At 37.0% G+C, this 18,955-nt stretch overlaps 1 protein-coding gene across 1 annotated transcript; it reads right to left on the minus strand.

Moving 5' to 3' along the window:
- Nucleotides 1-10,517: 10,517 nt before the first annotated feature.
- On the minus strand, nucleotides 10,518-16,379 carry LOC132121451 (monocarboxylate transporter 7-like). The gene is made up of 6 exons (XM_059530846.1): nucleotides 16,132-16,379; nucleotides 14,595-14,844; nucleotides 14,333-14,476; nucleotides 13,530-13,658; nucleotides 12,597-13,388; nucleotides 10,518-11,416 (listed from the first exon to the last, which is right to left on the minus strand). The coding sequence occupies exons 2-6, from the start codon at nucleotides 14,830-14,832 to the stop codon at nucleotides 11,196-11,198; spliced, it is 1,524 nt and encodes a 507-aa protein (XP_059386829.1). The 5' UTR covers nucleotides 14,833-14,844; nucleotides 16,132-16,379; the 3' UTR covers nucleotides 10,518-11,195.
- Nucleotides 16,380-18,955: the final 2,576 nt, after the last annotated feature.

Below are 18,955 nucleotides of genomic sequence, written 5' to 3' on the forward strand. Positions count from 1 at the left end.
AATTCAGACAACAATTTAAAAATGTTTATTTTTCAATCTGATTTGAAGATTATTATAACAGTTGTGTCTATTGTGCAGATACAGAAGATCTCACAAGACCACAGATTCACATTCCATGGAACATACAGCAATTATAATTCCTTTCCATTTTAAAATTCAAGTCATGTGACAGTTTTCCAAGAACAAATGTAGTTTACTATAAAGGTAAGTGATGAATCAGTCTTTTAAGACACACTTGGATTTTAATTTGGCATTTGGGAAACCCTTTGTCTTCATTTCAGAATAGCATCAACCTGAGCTCTTGAAAGCTTTGAATTCATAGTTATCTCTACATAATAGAGATGGAAATGTAATTCACAGTTCAGAACATTGTCGTGAGAATCGAAAGGCTAAACAACATCCTAAACAGACACTATTTGCATTAATGAAGTTGTTTAGCATCCATTAAGGAGACAGATGTTGCAGTATAGTAGTTGAAAGCTGACAGGTGAGCTGAATTTGAAGTACTGAAGAGCAATCCATCGCTCTTTTGAAAATACTAAAAAAGGTTCCTTTTAAAAATAAAGTATCAAATACCTCTTTCTAACCCTTTTCTGTAACATTTTAGATTATTTAACCTTAGTTGCTGAATTCAGAATTATCTTTGGTCACTGCTTTACCCATCAGTAATCAGCCCTTGCCCATAATAACTAAAACCACGAAAATGTGGTTTCCTGTTACACATTATGTTTGTTTCTTTTGCATCTAGAATTCTAAACAACAAAAGTCTCAGTGTTTAGTATTACAAACATTCATGAAAATGTGTTTTTCAAGTCTAATCAGTTTTCATGACAGCTACTGCTAATATATGATAATCACATGTATAATCTCAGTGTATAAACGTTTGCAAATCTTAAAGGGTAAGGTCAACCAAAAATGAAAATTCTGTCATAACACCCTTATGCCAATAAAATACACAGACATAGAGCACCTAAAATATGGTAAACGGAAGCTAAACAGCACTTGGGTGATGTGAGAAAAAAACCCCTAATTGTTTATTGTGCGTCAGTGATGACAGAATTGTTTAATTTTTGGGTGAACTAACCCTGTAAGCAATTGTTATGAATCATTCATTTCAGTTATATTTGAGTTATAGTTTGTTAAGTTTTCTTATGTTATCACCAGGTCTGATAATACCAAATGTTCAGCTAAATTCACAAAGTAAGTCTTTTTGTTTCAAGTCTTAGTAACTTGAATATCCATTTCTAGGAAATCCTCCGGTTTGTCTTTGGACACTTGCTCCACTATGGGGTTATTTCGTCTATTGTCTCTCCTCGGCCACAGTTGACCTGTCTTAGCTGGACGTACGAGCCCAAGGAAGACAGTGCCTAGTCCCATTCCCGCAGCACAGGAGTAAAATGCAGCCCTGTAATTCTGTGTAACATCCACAAGGACACCTAGAATATTTGAGAGGGAAATGCAGTAAATTGTATGTTTATGGAATTTTGCATTCTACTGTATATACACTACAGTTCCAATATTTGATACATTTTTAAAAGAAAATAATACTTTTATTTTGAAAGTGCACATTAAGTTGTTCAATATTTTAAATAAATTTTGTTTTTTAAACTTTGTATTCATCAAAGAATCAGCATATTAAAATGTCTTCTGAAGGATCATGCGACAATGAGTAATGAGCTTCTGAAAATACAGCTCTGTCATCATAGAAATAAATTTAAAAATACACTGCTCCAAATTTTTTTATAAAATGAAGGGAACACTTAAATCATACAGTGGATCTCAATGAACTAAATTGTGTTCTTTGTTGAGAAGGAAATTATGTGAAAAGGTCAATGGAAACCCAAATCATCAACCCACAGAGGGCTGGATTCAAAATCACACTGAAAATCTAAAGTAAAAAATTAATTGTGCATGTATTTCATCAATCAACTCAAAATTTAAGGGAGTATACCATGGTGTGTAAGGCCCCCACATGCCAGCATGCACTCCAGACAAATTTTAGGCATGCTCCTGATGAGTTGGCAGATGGTATCTTGGGCAGTCTCCTCCCAGACCTGGATCAGGGCATCAGTGAGCTCCAGGGTTCTGTGGTTTCAGATGCTCCGATACAACGATACATTCAGGTCTGGTGATGGGCCGGTCTGTGGCTTCAATGCCATGAGAGCCAGTGAGGGTCAGTCAATGGCATCAATGCTTTTGTCATCCAGAAACTACCACACTCTGGCCACACGAGGCCAGGTATTGTAATGAACCAGGAGGAACCCAGGGCCCACTGCACCAGTGTAAGTTCTGACAGTGGCTCTGAGGATTTCAGCAGTAGGGTACCATAGGCTAGAGGTCTGTGCGACGTTCCAAGGACATTCATTCCATGACCATCTTTGACTCAACACCAAAGAAACAGATACCAGTCCTGGTGCTGGGTTGTTGCCTGTCTACAGCCCTGTGCAGATTTCCTTGTGTAACGGCCCATCTCCCGTTATGTCCTCCATGTTCTTGAAGCTGTGCTGGGAGACATACAGTACGAAACTTTGTGACAGCATGTATGGAAGTACCATCATGGAGGAGCTGGACTACCTGTACAACCTGATTTGGTTGCAGGTACTGCCTAATGCTACAAGTAGTGAGAAGGACCTTAATAAATCCCAAAACTTGCATTATGTAAACTTAGAATTTTGAGGAAAAAGTCAGAATTGCTAGATGTAAACTCGCAATTACAAGTCCATAACTTATAATTATGCATCTTTGGTAGACCCTGACACATGAGATTGGACATATATTTGGTGTGAAGCACTGCCAGTGGCTAAACTGTGTTACTGACCGTCGACCACTTGACCTCTGCCCCATCTGATTGCATAAACTGCCGTTGGATTCAAAATAGCTGACAGATACAAGATAAGACCACACCGTGCCATGGCCGACTGTAGTTTGCAGCATTAATAACTGATGTAACTGATCATTTGTACATCACTGACTTGAATCAATCAGTATAGTGTTACAGAATGTTAATGTAGATACTGTAATATGTACTCTATAGGCCTTATTACACTGGATTGAAGATGGAGCTGACAGCACCGCACAACAATCAAAACCCACACAAGCCTTCCAAGAGTATAAACACTGGTTGTATAAGTCGGCTAGTACGATCTTTTGCTACCTACATGCAGTGTCAAGGCAAGTTGAGACATGTATGCACATTCTTAAAAAGAGCTTTGTGGAGAAAGCTTCTGCTGAGGAAGTACATGTATGCAAATAGTGCTTTTGGTTTGTAAGGATGCATGGATCAAACCAAATAAAGTTTTATTTCCAAAATATGAGTTAAATCAGAACAATTCAGACAACAATTTAAAAATGTTTATTTTTCAATCTGATTTGAAGATTATTATAACAGTTGTGTCTATTGTGCAGATACAGAAGATCTCACAAGACCACAGATTCACATTCCATGGAACATACAGCAATTATAATTCCTTTCCATTTTAAAATTCAAGTCATGTGACAGTTTTCCAAGAACAAATGTAGTTTACTATAAAGGTAAGTGATGAATCAGTCTTTTAAGACACACTTGGATTTTAATTTGGCATTTGGGAAACCCTTTGTCTTCATTTCAGAATAGCATCAACCTGAGCTCTTGAAAGCTTTGAATTCATAGTTATCTCTACATAATAGAGATGGAAATGTAATTCACAGTTCAGAACATTGTCGTGAGAATCGAAAGGCTAAACAACATCCTAAACAGACACTATTTGCATTAATGAAGTTGTTTAGCATCCATTAAGGAGACAGATGTTGCAGTATAGTAGTTGAAAGCTGACAGGTGAGCTGAATTTGAAGTACTGAAGAGCAATCCATCGCTCTTTTGAAAATACTAAAAAAGGTTCCTTTTAAAAATAAAGTATCAAATACCTCTTTCTAACCCTTTTCTGTAACATTTTAGATTATTTAACCTTAGTTGCTGAATTCAGAATTATCTTTGGTCACTGCTTTACCCATCAGTAATCAGCCCTTGCCCATAATAACTAAAACCATGAAAATGTGGTTTCCTGTTACACATTATGTTTGTTTCTTTTGCATCTAGAATTCTAAACAACAAAAGTCTCAGTGTTTAGTATTACAAACATTCATGAAAATGTGTTTTTCAAGTCTAATCAGTTTTCATGACAGCTACTGCTAATATATGATAATCACATGTATAATCTCAGTGTATAAACGTTTGCAAATCTTAAAGGGTAAGGTCAACCAAAAATGAAAATTCTGTCATAACACCCTTATGCCAATAAAATACACAGACATAGAGCACCTAAAATATGGTAAACGGAAGCTAAACAGCACTTGGGTGATGTGAGAAAAAAAACCCTAATTGTTTATTGTGCGTCAGTGATGACAGAATTGTTTAATTTTTGGGTGAACTAACCCTGTAAGCAATTGTTATGAATCATTCATTTCAGTTATATTTGAGTTATAGTTTGTTAAGTTTTCTTATGTTATCACCAGGTCTGATAATACCAAATGTTCAGCTAAATTCACAAAGTAAGTCTTTTTGTTTCAAGTCTTAATAACTTGAATATCCATTTCTAGGAATTCCTCCGGTTTGTCTTTGGACACTTGCTCCACTATGGGGTTATTTCGTCTATTGTCTCTCCTCGGCCACAGTTGACCTGTCTTAGCTGGACGTACGAGCCCAAGGAAGACAGTGCCTAGTCCCATTCCCGCAGCACAGGAGTAAAATGCAGCCCTGTAATTCTGTGTAACATCCACAAGGACACCTAGAATATTTGAGAGGGAAATGCAGTAAATTGTGTGTTTATGGAATTTTGCATTCTACTGTATATACACTACAGTTCCAATATTTGATACATTTTTAAAAGAAAATAATACTTTTATTTTGAAAGTGCAAATTAAGTTGTTCAATATTTTAAATAAATGTTGTTTTTTAAACTTTGTATTCGTCAAAGAATCAGCATATTAAAATGTCTTCTGAAGGATCATGCGACAATGAGTAATGAGCTTCTGAAAATACAGCTCTGTCATCATAGAAATAAATTTAAAAATACACTGCTCCAAATTTTTTATAAAATGAAGGGAACACTTAAATCATACAGTGGATCTCAATGAACTAAATTGTGTTCTTTGTTGAGAAGGAAATTATGTGAAAAGGTCAATGGAAACCCAAATCATCAACCCACAGAGGGCTGGATTCAAAATCACACTGAAAATCTAAAGTTAAAAATCAATTGTGCATGTATTTCATCAATCAACTCAAAATTTAAGGGAGTATACCATGGTGTGTAAGGCCCCCACATGCCAGCATGCACTCCAGACAAATTTTAGGCATGCTCCTGATGAGTTGGCAGATGGTATCTTGGGCAGTCTCCTCCCAGACCTGGATCAGGGCATCAGTGAGCTCCAGGGTTCTGTGGTTTCAGATGCTCCGATACAACGATACATTCAGGTCTGGTGATGGGCCGGTCTGTGGCTTCAATGCCATGAGAGCCAGTGAGGGTCAGTCAATGGCATCAATGCTTTTGTCATCCAGAAACTACCACACTCTGGCCACACGAGGCCAGGTATTGTAATGAACCAGGAGGAACCCAGGGCCCACTGCACCAGTGTAAGTTCTGACAGTGGCTCTGAGGATTTCAGCAGTAGGGTACCATAGGCTAGAGGTCTGTGCGACGTTCCAAGGACATTCATTCCATGACCATCTTTGACTCAACACCAAAGAAACAGATACCAGTCCTGGTGCTGGGTTGTTGCCTGTCTACAGCCCTGTGCAGATTTCCTTGTGTAACGGCCCATCTCCCGTTATGTCCTCCATGTTCTTGAAGCTGTGCTGGGAGACATACAGTACGAAACTTTGTGACAGCATGTATGGAAGTACCATCATGGAGGAGCTGGACTACCTGTACAACCTGATTTGGTTGCAGGTACTGCCTAATGCTACAAGTAGTGAGAAGGACCTTAATAAATCCCAAAACTTGCATTATGTAAACTTAGAATTTTGAGGAAAAAGTCAGAATTGCTAGATGTAAACTCGCAATTACAAGTCCATAACTTATAATTATGCATCTTTGGTAGACCCTGACACATGAGATTGGACATATATTTGGTGTGAAGCACTGCCAGTGGCTAAACTGTGTTACTGACCGTCGACCACTTGACCTCTGCCCCATCTGATTGCATAAACTGCCGTTGGATTCAAAATAGCTGACAGATACAAGATAAGACCACACCGTGCCATGGCCGACTGTAGTTTGCAGCATTAATAACTGATGTAACTGATCATTTGTACATCACTGACTTGAATCAATCAGTATAGTGTTACAGAATGTTAATGTAGATACTGTAATATGTACTCTATAGGCCTTATTACACTGGATTGAAGATGGAGCTGACAGCACCGCACAACAATCAAAACCCACACAAGCCTTCCAAGAGTATAAACACTGGTTGTATAAGTCGGCTAGTATGATCTTTTGCTACCTACATGCAGTGTCAAGGCAAGTTGAGACATGTATGCACATTCTTAAAAAGAGCTTTGTGGAGAAAGCTTCTGCTGAGGAAGTACATGTATGCAAATAGTGCTTTTGGTTTGTAAGGATGCATGGATCAAACAAAATAAAGTTTTATTTCCAAAATATGAGTTAAATCAGAACAATTCAGACAACAATTTAAAAATGTTTATTTTTCAATCTGATTTGAAGATTATTATAACAGTTGTGTCTATTGTGCAGATACAGAAGATCTCACAAGACCACAGATTCACATTCCATGGAACATACAGCAATTATAATTCCTTTCCATTTTAAAATTCAAGTCATGTGACAGTTTTCCAAGAACAAATGTAGTTTACTATAAAGGTAAGTGATGAATCAGTCTTTTAAGACACACTTGGATTTTAATTTGGCATTTGGGAAACCCTTTGTCTTCATTTCAGAATAGCATCAACCTGAGCTCTTGAAAGCTTTGAATTCATAGTTATCTCTACATAATAGAGATGGAAATGTAATTCACAGTTCAGAACATTGTCGTGAGAATCGAAAGGCTAAACAACATCCTAAACAGACACTATTTGCATTAATGAAGTTGTTTAGCATCCATTAAGGAGACAGATGTTGCAGTATAGTAGTTGAAAGCTGACAGGTGAGCTGAATTTGAAGTACTGAAGAGCAATCCATCGCTCTTTTGAAAATACTAAAAAAGGTTCCTTTTAAAAATAAAGTATCAAATACCTCTTTCTAACCCTTTTCTGTAACATTTTAGATTATTTAACCTTAGTTGCTGAATTCAGAATTATCTTTGGTCACTGCTTTACCCATCAGTAATCAGCCCTTGCCCATAATAACTAAAACCACGAAAATGTGGTTTCCTGTTACACATTATGTTTGTTTCTTTTGCATCTAGAATTCTAAACAACAAAAGTCTCAGTGTTTAGTATTACAAACATTCATGAAAATGTGTTTTTCAAGTCTAATCAGTTTTCATGACAGCTACTGCTAATATATGATAATCACATGTATAATCTCAGTGTATAAACGTTTGCAAATCTTAAAGGGTAAGGTCAACCAAAAATGAAAATTCTGTCATAACACCCTTATGCCAATAAAATACACAGACATAGAGCACCTAAAATATGGTAAACGGAAGCTAAACAGCACTTGGGTGATGTGAGAAAAAAACCCCTAATTGTTTATTGTGCGTCAGTGATGACAGAATTGTTTAATTTTTGGGTGAACTAACCCTGTAAGCAATTGTTATGAATCATTCATTTCAGTTATATTTGAGTTATAGTTTGTTAAGTTTTCTTATGTTATCACCAGGTCTGATAATACCAAATGTTCAGCTAAATTCACAAAGTAAGTCTTTTTGTTTCAAGTCTTAGTAACTTGAATATCCATTTCTAGGAAATCCTCCGGTTTGTCTTTGGACACTTGCTCCACTATGGGGTTATTTCGTCTATTGTCTCTCCTCGGCCACAGTTGACCTGTCTTAGCTGGACGTACGAGCCCAAGGAAGACAGTGCCTAGTCCCATTCCCGCAGCACAGGAGTAAAATGCAGCCCTGTAATTCTGTGTAACATCCACAAGGACACCTAGAATATTTGAGAGGGAAATGCAGTAAATTGTATGTTTATGGAATTTTGCATTCTACTGTATATACACTACAGTTCCAATATTTGATACATTTTTAAAAGAAAATAATACTTTTATTTTGAAAGTGCACATTAAGTTGTTCAATATTTTAAATAAATGTTGTTTTTTAAACTTTGTATTCATCAAAGAATCAGCATATTAAAATGTCTTCTGAAGGATCATGCGACAATGAGTAATGAGCTTCTGAAAATACAGCTCTGTCATCATAGAAATAAATTTAAAAATACACTGCTCCAAATTTTTTTATAAAATGAAGGGAACACTTAAATCATACAGTGGATCTCAATGAACTAAATTGTGTTCTTTGTTGAGAAGGAAATTATGTGAAAAGGTCAATGGAAACCCAAATCATCAACCCACAGAGGGCTGGATTCAAAATCACACTGAAAATCTAAAGTAAAAAATCAATTGTGCATGTATTTCATCAATCAACTCAAAATTTAAGGGAGTATACCATGGTGTGTAAGGCCCCCACATGCCAGCATGCACTCCAGACAAATTTTAGGCATGCTCCTGATGAGTTGGCAGATGGTATCTTGGGCAGTCTCCTCCCAGACCTGGATCAGGGCATCAGTGAGCTCCAGGGTTCTGTGGTTTCAGATGCTCCGATACAACGATACATTCAGGTCTGGTGATGGGCCGGTCTGTGGCTTCAATGCCATGAGAGCCAGTGAGGGTCAGTCAATGGCATCAATGCTTTTGTCATCCAGAAACTACCACACTCTGGCCACACGAGGCCAGGTATTGTAATGAACCAGGAGGAACCCAGGGCCCACTGCACCAGTGTAAGTTCTGACAGTGGCTCTGAGGATTTCAGCAGTAGGGTACCATAGGCTAGAGGTCTGTGCGACGTTCCAAGGACATTCATTCCATGACCATCTTTGACTCAACACCAAAGAAACAGATACCAGTCCTGGTGCTGGGTTGTTGCCTGTCTACAGCCCTGTGCAGATTTCCTTGTGTAACGGCCCATCTCCCGTTATGTCCTCCATGTTCTTGAAGCTGTGCTGGGAGACATACAGTACGAAACTTTGTGACAGCATGTATGGAAGTACCATCATGGAGGAGCTGGACTACCTGTACAACCTGATTTGGTTGCAGGTACTGCCTAATGCTACAAGTAGTGAGAAGGACCTTAATAAATCCCAAAACTTGCATTATGTAAACTTAGAATTTTGAGGAAAAAGTCAGAATTGCTAGATGTAAACTCGCAATTACAAGTCCATAATTTATAATTATGCATCTTTGGTAGACCCTGACACATGAGATTGGACATATATTTGGTGTGAAGCACTGCCAGTGGCTAAACTGTGTTACTGACCGTCGACCACTTGACCTCTGCCCCATCTGATTGCATAAACTGCCGTTGGATTCAAAATAGCTGACAGATACAAGATAAGACCACACCGTGCCATGGCCGACTGTAGTTTGCAGCATTAATAACTGATGTAACTGATCATTTGTACATCACTGACTTGAATCAATCAGTATAGTGTTACAGAATGTTAATGTAGATACTGTAATATGTACTCTATAGGCCTTATTACACTGGATTGAAGATGGAGCTGACAGCACCGCACAACAATCAAAACCCACACAAGCCTTCCAAGAGTATAAACACTGGTTGTATAAGTCGGCTAGTATGATCTTTTGCTACCTACATGCAGTGTCAAGGCAAGTTGAGACATGTATGCACATTCTTAAAAAGAGCTTTGTGGAGAAAGCTTCTGCTGAGGAAGTACATGTATGCAAATAGTGCTTTTGGTTTGTAAGGATGCATGGATCAAACCAAATAAAGTTTTATTTCCAAAATATGAGTTAAATCAGAACAATTCAGACAACAATTTAAAAATGTTTATTTTTCAATCTGATTTGAAGATTATTATAACAGTTGTGTCTATTGTGCAGATACAGAAGATCTCACAAGACCACAGATTCACATTCCATGGAACATACAGCAATTATAATTCCTTTCCATTTTAAAATTCAAGTCATGTGACAGTTTTCCAAGAACAAATGTAGTTTACTATAAAGGTAAGTGATGAATCAGTCTTTTAAGACACACTTGGATTTTAATTTGGCATTTGGGAAACCCTTTGTCTTCATTTCAGAATAGCATCAACCTGAGCTCTTGAAAGCTTTGAATTCATAGTTATCTCTACATAATAGAGATGGAAATGTAATTCACAGTTCAGAACATTGTCGTGAGAATCGAAAGGCTAAACAACATCCTAAACAGACACTATTTGCATTAATGAAGTTGTTTAGCATCCATTAAGGAGACAGATGTTGCAGTATAGTAGTTGAAAGCTGACAGGTGAGCTGAATTTGAAGTACTGAAGAGCAATCCATCGCTCTTTTGAAAATACTAAAAAAGGTTCCTTTTAAAAATAAAGTATCAAATACCTCTTTCTAACCCTTTTCTGTAACATTTTAGATTATTTAACCTTAGTTGCTGAATTCAGAATTATCTTTGGTCACTGCTTTACCCATCAGTAATCAGCCCTTGCCCATAATAACTAAAACCACGAAAATGTGGTTTCCTGTTACACATTATGTTTGTTTCTTTTGCATCTAGAATTCTAAACAACAAAAGTCTCAGTGTTTAGTATTACAAACATTCATGAAAATGTGTTTTTCAAGTCTAATCAGTTTTCATGACAGCTACTGCTAATATATGATAATCACATGTATAATCTCAGTGTATAAACGTTTGCAAATCTTAAAGGGTAAGGTCAACCAAAAATGAAAATTCTGTCATAACACCCTTATGCCAATAAAATACACAGACATAGAGCACCTAAAATATGGTAAACGGAAGCTAAACAGCACTTGGGTGATGTGAGAAAAAAAACCCTAATTGTTTATTGTGCGTCAGTGATGACAGAATTGTTTAATTTTTGGGTGAACTAACCCTGTAAGCAATTGTTATGAATCATTCATTTCAGTTATATTTGAGTTATAGTTTGTTAAGTTTTCTTATGTTATCACCAGGTCTGATAATACCAAATGTTCAGCTAAATTCACAAAGTAAGTCTTTTTGTTTCAAGTCTTAGTAACTTGAATATCCATTTCTAGGAAATCCTCCGGTTTGTCTTTGGACACTTGCTCCACTATGGGGTTATTTCGTCTATTGTCTCTCCTCGGCCACAGTTGACCTGTCTTAGCTGGACGTACGAGCCCAAGGAAGACAGTGCCTAGTCCCATTCCCGCAGCACAGGAGTAAAATGCAGCCCTGTAATTCTGTGTAACATCCACAAGGACACCTAGAATATTTGAGAGGGAAATGCAGTAAATTGTATGTTTATGGAATTTTGCATTCTACTGTATATACACTACAGTTCCAATATTTGATACATTTTTAAAAGAAAATAATACTTTTATTTTGAAAGTGCACATTAAGTTGTTCAATATTTTAAATAAATGTTGTTTTTAAAACTTTGTATTCATCAAAGAATCAGCATATTAAAATGTCTTCTGAAGGATCATGCGACAATGAGTAATGAGCTTCTGAAAATACAGCTCTGTCATCATAGAAATAAATTTAAAAATACACTGCTCCAAATTTTTTTATAAAATGAAGGGAACACTTAAATCATACAGTGGATCTCAATGAACTAAATTGTGTTCTTTGTTGAGAAGGAAATTATGTGAAAAGGTCAATGGAAACCCAAATCATCAACCCACAGAGGGCTGGATTCAAAATCACACTGAAAATCTAAAGTAAAAAATCAATTGTGCATGTATTTCATCAATCAACTCAAAATTTAAGGGAGTATACCATGGTGTGTAAGGCCCCCACATGCCAGCATGCACTCCAGACAAATTTTAGGCATGCTCCTGATGAGTTGGCAGATGGTATCTTGGGCAGTCTCCTCCCAGACCTGGATCAGGGCATCAGTGAGCTCCAGGGTTCTGTGGTTTCAGATGCTCCGATACAACGATACATTCAGGTCTGGTGATGGGCCGGTCTGTGGCTTCAATGCCATGAGAGCCAGTGAGGGTCAGTCAATGGCATCAATGCTTTTGTCATCCAGAAACTACCACACTCTGGCCACACGAGGCCAGGTATTGTAATGAACCAGGAGGAACCCAGGGCCCACTGCACCAGTGTAAGTTCTGACAGTGGCTCTGAGGATTTCAGCAGTAGGGTACCATAGGCTAGAGGTCTGTGCGACGTTCCAAGGACATTCATTCCATGACCATCTTTGACTCAACACCAAAGAAACAGATACCAGTCTGCACTTTCCACTTTCTCCACTTTCATCTGCACCAAAGCTGGTGAAAATGATTCTCAATCACTTTTGCTTACTAACTGTACAGATATCCCTGAAGTTTAACTGACCTTGTGTTCTACTGTGATGATTAAGTGTTCCCTTAATTTATTGAGCAGTGTATACTGTAATAGAACACAATCATTAATTTTAATTAGAAAATCTCTCTTACCTCCCAACGGTGGACCAGCCAGTCCTGCAAAGCTCTGAATGCAGACGTAGACACCTACAGCTAAGGGCATTCTCTGGATCCCTACGACATCATCCTCAGCCAACATTGGGATGTGCGTGGATGCAATGTTCCCAAGTAAGAAGCCATAAAGCACACAGCATACTGCCAGTCCCCAGAAACCATTTACTACGGTGAAGAACACCAGCACCAGGCACATCAGTGACACGCATCCAAGAAGTACGAAGATCTTCCTAATGCGCCCCCAGTTCAGGACCCATCCGATGGAGAGACGTCCAAAGATTTCAGCAACGGCCATTGTTGACAGCATATAGGCAGCCTTGTCCCTCTCGGTACCCAAACTGGCGCTGAGCTCCACCACATACAGCTGTGGGGCGAAAAAGCCAAGTGTTGCGAAAAGGCCAAAGGCTGAGTAACATAAAAAACTGCCTTCTTTTAGTACAGTCAAATCCAGGAGCTTATTTCTACTTGAAATGTCCTGTTGCTTTGGAGGGATCTGAAGTGGTTCCACTTCTCCCTGTTCCTTCCCAGATTTGAGATCCCGTTCCAGCTCATCAAGTGACTGTACACCTGAATCTCTGGAGCTCACAGAGCCTTGCATTTGTTCTTCAGGAAGAGAGCATGTGATCTTCTGCTCAGTTCCTGTTGGAGAAGTCTTTGGTTTGATGACTATGGGACGGAGCAAAGCCCCACAGATAATAATGATGCCCTGTAACGTTCCAATCACCACCATTGTGTACCTCCAGCCAATGCAGTTCTTAAGAGCTGTGAAGGCTGCAGAAACAAGGAAGCAGTATGTTTGATTCTGTGTGTTACAATTATAAAACACTAATTTTAACATAATGAAACATATATAATGATACCACACACAATATGTGGTGATATTACATTGACGATGAGCATGCCTGACCTCACCTGGAGCAAAAGCAAATATAGCAAATGACTCTCCAGTGGAGGCCATGGCTGTGACCAAAGAACGACGCCTGCTGAAGTACTGAGACAAGATTGTGACAGTTGGCAGAAATGTCAGACAGTAACCAAGTCCTATAGAAAGGAAGAGACATCTGAAAATCATTAGATGCTTTGTTTATCTCAGTTTTGCTTTTGGTTAGTAAATCAAACTTTTCAGTCCAACATATACATTATTAGATTGTATTGTAAAATATACTTACAGACAATCCTGGACAGTTTAATTATAACATAACACATGAACATAATACAGTTCAGGATCCAATGTTTCAGAGACATACAGGCATCAAATTACCTCTGCATACATTTCTGTTCTTGCACTCTTAACAAATAAAAATAAAAATAATTATTATTTTTATAAATAAGTCTCTTATGTTCACCAAGCAATTTAAAATAACTGTTTTCTATTTTAATATATTTTAAAATGTAGTTTATTCCTGTGATGGAATAGACATTACTCCAGTCTTCACTGTGATACTTCAGAAATCATTCTAATATGATCTATATGGTGCTCAAAAAACATTTTATCGAACTACTTATTATTATCAACAATGATGAACATGGCCGTGCTGCATAATTTATTTCATTTTTTGTTGCAAGATACTTGAAAGAATAGAAAGGTCAAAATAATAGCATTTATTTGAAATATAAATCTTTTGGAACTTTATAAATATATTTACTGTAACTTCAGCAATTTAATGCATTCTTGCTGAATGAAATATTAATTTCTCAAAAAAGGCTTTACCTACCTGTCACAATCCCAATAGTGAGGTACATCTGATTGATAGAGCTGGTGAATGCTGTTGAGATTGTGCCCAGAGATATGAGAAATCCTCCAAACATCACAACTGGCTGGAAGCCAAATCGATTACTCAGCACTGATGATAAAGGAGCTGAAGGGCCATAGACATGGATGCCAAAGTTACAGAAATGAACCCATAAACATGCAGCTAAGAAGAGTAAGTAATTTTTAAAAGTTTCAAAATTTAAAGTAACAGTTACAGCCCTTACCTGTGAAAGTCATAACAAAGACACATATTGAAATGATCCATGATACTCGACTGTTGCTCTCGCCAAAGTCACTCATTAAATCCTTGAGAAAAATCCCAAAACTTTTGATAACCCCATAAGTGAACACCTCCACCAGGAAAAAGGCCACAGCCACAATCCAACCCCAGCCACCATCTGGGACCTCTGAGTACACTTTAGAGCCGAGGCAACCTTTCAGTCGGAAAATCCACTGTGCCATTTGACCTGCGACCTGTGAATGTGACGGACAAATTTAAGCTATTGTTAAGTTAATAAGAGAATTAACTTTTACAGCCACCCAGATCCATCAATATAAACTGTATCTGGACATAACCATGATCATTCACCCTTGTAAAGAGACATCTCTTCAGTGCAACCAAGCAATATGTTCAAATGTACATGATTAATAATTCTATCAACAGCTATATTCAAATGTCAAACAGCTGCAGTATCAGCTATTAAATTAGTTTAACCATTTCATGTATCAAGTTTTGGGACAGGGGTTTCTGTTTAGTTGACCATCTGTTGTGTGCTAGAGATTGGTGTTGTTAGTGCTAACTAAAATATAGCAGAAATAATTTATCATATCTATTAGATTATCACACTATATGTTATAATATTTATATATAAATGGCTAAGCTATAATGAAAATTAGAAACGTACTTAAATTAAAGATGAAATAAAAATTAAGAAAAATATTTTAAAATAACAAAAACGAATAAAAATGAGAAAAGCACATAACAAAATTCATAAAACTAAAATTCAAATAAAAGCTGAATACATACAACTGCACAAATCACAGCTTGGTGCTGTAGCTATACATTTACAGTGTTGAAAAAAATTGGGAAATCTCACAAATACAGAAAACAGCTCAAATGAAATTTATGTTGACACCCTAGGTGGGTGAAACATCACTGACCAAGTGAGAAAAAAAATAAAACAAAACTTTACCAGAGGGACGTTACGCCATGATAGGGGCGGGAGGGGAAGGCATGAGTGTCAACAAACTGATGCGTAGAACAACGATTGAAATATTTTCATTGATTGAAATCATCGCTCGGCATTCGGTGAGGTGTAATCAATATCATAATATTATAAGTCATCATAATATAGCATGAAAATTTAACAAATTGTATGGCACGACGTTTTCACAACTATTATTTAAACATATATTAAATAATTTAATAATATTTTGTTCATGTTTGAACACATTTGTGTTTTGCTAAATCACTTTGCACGTTATCAAAATTAAGGTGATTACCACCCCAACCATCTTGCACCACCTGCTCATGATTCCTGCATGATCATGTTTTCTCAGCTCCTTGCCACATGGTCGTTTCTATGGTCAAGAGCGCTAATATATATACGTATATTTGTGTGTTCCTGTGTTGGGGCACGTGCATTTTTGCCGCACTACCTGACCTATGTAAGTTGTTTAAGACTTTAGTACTAGCAGTCACTCACTTAATCATTGATATTTAGTAAGACTGAACAGTAAGAACGAAAAAAGAGTGCTTACCTGTTCCTGTCAGTGAGAGGAATATTGTTACTCCTCTACTGTGGTGGTGTATAAAGAGTCCATGTGCTGCTTCCACTGTCTCAAACACTGAGCTCCTCTATGGTGGGAGGTTACAGCTGTTGAGTAAGTTGAGGATTGGTTTACATTCAATGTTGAATGAAAGGCTACACCAGCAACCCCCCTTTCCGCTTGAGCTGGAATGTCAAAGGAACATGTGGTCTCTTCTCCCCCACCTCAGTGTAAAGTGGAGCTGCAGGAGTGACTGTACTGAATGTTTTAAACTGGGGCTGGGACATTAGGTAAAACAAGATCTGCTCAAACTCAACAGTGAATAGGCTCTCCTTGGAGATGTCCAGAGGAGAGATAGTATTTGGTTCCTATGTGACTGTTAGCGTACTGTTAGCTTGACCAATCATTACCGATCATATAATTATCGAAGTACATTTATGTAATTCAGCGGTCTTCAATCTTCAAGTCGAGAAACCCTTGGTGGATAAAAGATTACATATTTTATAAAAGGCCATTTCTGTCTGCTCTATAAAGTACAGAAAGTTGAATTTCCTGATCAGAAATGTTACTACTCAGCCATGTCTCTGACAGTGTAATAATATTCGGATTATATTGTGCTACACAAGTACGTAGTAGATCCATTTTAGGCACAAGACTTCTAATGTTCAAGTGAACATTTATTAAACCTTTAAGTATTATCCAATTTATATGCAAGAAAAAAATAAAAAAAATTCATAGACATAAATTTAAAGCTAGGTATTAAATTAATGATTAAACAAACAAAAATTTTAATGACATAACAACAAAACAAATCCTCAGATATACAAACAAAACAAAGCCCCCAAAACACAAACCAAAAACATTAAAAACAATAAATCTGGCCCAGCAGCCCATAGCCATCCTAAACCAAGGCATGTTCTTGAAGGGGTTAAATTAGGACAAAATAAACAAAAAACACTGTTAAGTACACAGGTCAATTTGTATCAATCATTCTTTTTCTTCCCCTGTAGACTACTTTTATAATGGAAGTCCAAGTTAATGCATTTGTTTTTTACACAAAAATTATGAGTTTGAGATCAATTGCCCCCCTACTATTCGTTTTTTATTCATATTTTGTTTATTTGAATTCATATTTTGTTTTTTATTTTTCTGTCTTAATTATATTTTTTTAAGTTTAAGTAATGTTGTAGTGTGTTTTGTCATTTTTAAATCTGTCTATATATTTTCTATTTCAGTTTTAGTTTGAGTTATATTAGATATTAGTACAGGTTCAAGTTCAGGTTAAACTAAATGAAAATGAGAAATGTTTTTAATATTTTATTTCAATGAACATTTATTTTATTTCAAGTAACACATTTTTTTTAAGTATCTTAAGTAGCAATCAACATATTAATAATACTGTGTCAAATAAATCATAATTTAAATGTATTGTTTTTTAGATACAACATTTAAAAAGGGCACAGTTTGGATTCTGTTTACTGCTTCTGTTCTCTGGAGTGATTCATCACGAGGGCAAAAGGTAGTGTTATCATTAGCCTATAGTTTGTCCATGCATGAGACAGTTTTGTGCTTGATTATGTTAATTATAGGTGCTTTTGTATGGTAAAATTACTTGACATTAGACTGCATTTGACAGTTGATCATGCTACCCTTCTTAATCGCCTAAGGGATGAAGTTGGTATCGGGGCATGACATTGGAATAGTTCTTTTCATACCTTTACGATAGATCATTAAAGGTTACGATTGGAAATTTGTCCTCCCCCTCTGCAACACTCACACGTGGGGTACCTCAGGGGTCCCTTTTGGGACCTATTTTATTTTGATTGTATCTGCTATTGGTTCTATGATGAGGAAATATAATATTTTGTATCACTGTTATGCTGATGAAACCCAGATGTACATCCCTCTTAGCTCTGATAACTCTTATTCTGACCTTTTCAAATGTTTGTAAGGTATCAAATGCTGGACTGCAAGAATCTTTCTCCAATTAAATGAAGGCAAACCTGAGATTGTTGTCTTTGGACCTCCTGTTGCTGTCTCTAATATCTCTAATAGTAATCTAGATTTTTTTTAGTCATCAAATATTCATCCTTTAGCTAAAACCTGGTGAATTTTGACAATAAATAAATTTCCATGCATTTATCGCTTCTAGACTAGATTATTGCAATCCTCTTTATATGGGTCTCAAACATTCATTATTGTATTACTTGGAGTTGGTACAGAATACAGCAGCAAGGTTACTGACTGGCACTAAGAGAAAGGAAAGCATTTCCCCGGTCCAAGCATCTCTTCACTGGTTACCAGTGCAGTATAGAATCCATTAAAAGAAAATATTATTCGTTTTTAAAGCGTTAAATGGTGTTTCACCATCATATCTGTCTGAACTTCTCACCTACCAACAAGTCAAGTCACCTTTATTTATATAGCGCTTTTAACAATACACATTGTGCCAAAGCAGCTTTACAGTATTAAACAGGAAAATAGTGTGTCATTAATGCAAAATGACAATAGTAAACAGAATTTTTTCAGTTAAATGCAGTTTATTATTTAATTCAGTGATGTCGATGTTGAAGTCGACGGTATCGCTGGAAATTAAGTGTCCCCAACTAAGCAAGTCAGAGGCGACAGCGGCAAGGAACCAAAACCCCATCGGTGACAGAATGGATAAAAAACCTTGGGAGAACCAGGCCGTCTAGGAGACAAGGTCTTCACTGGGGATCTGTCTCCGGGGCTCATCTAGTTATTCTGGTCTCCGCTTAAAATTCAGGGCTGTAGAGGTCATCTCTAGGTTATGATCCACCATCTGGTCTGGATA

This window comes from Carassius carassius, chromosome 39 (assembly GCF_963082965.1).
Source record: "Carassius carassius chromosome 39, fCarCar2.1, whole genome shotgun sequence".
Lineage (NCBI taxonomy): Eukaryota > Metazoa > Chordata > Actinopteri > Cypriniformes > Cyprinidae > Carassius > Carassius carassius.

Coding starts and splice junctions, on each gene's coding strand:
- LOC132121451 (XM_059530846.1), bottom strand. CDS start 14,832: ATGGCACAGTGGATTTTCCGACTGAAAGGTTGCCTCGGCTCTAAAGTG. Junction 14,477..14,594: donor CTTTGTTATGACTTTCACAG/GTAAGGGCTGTA, acceptor ATGGCCCTTCAG/CTCCTTTATCATCAGTGCTG. Junction 13,659..14,332: donor CACTATTGGGATTGTGACAG/GTAGGTAAAGCC, acceptor TCCTTTCTATAG/GACTTGGTTACTGTCTGACA.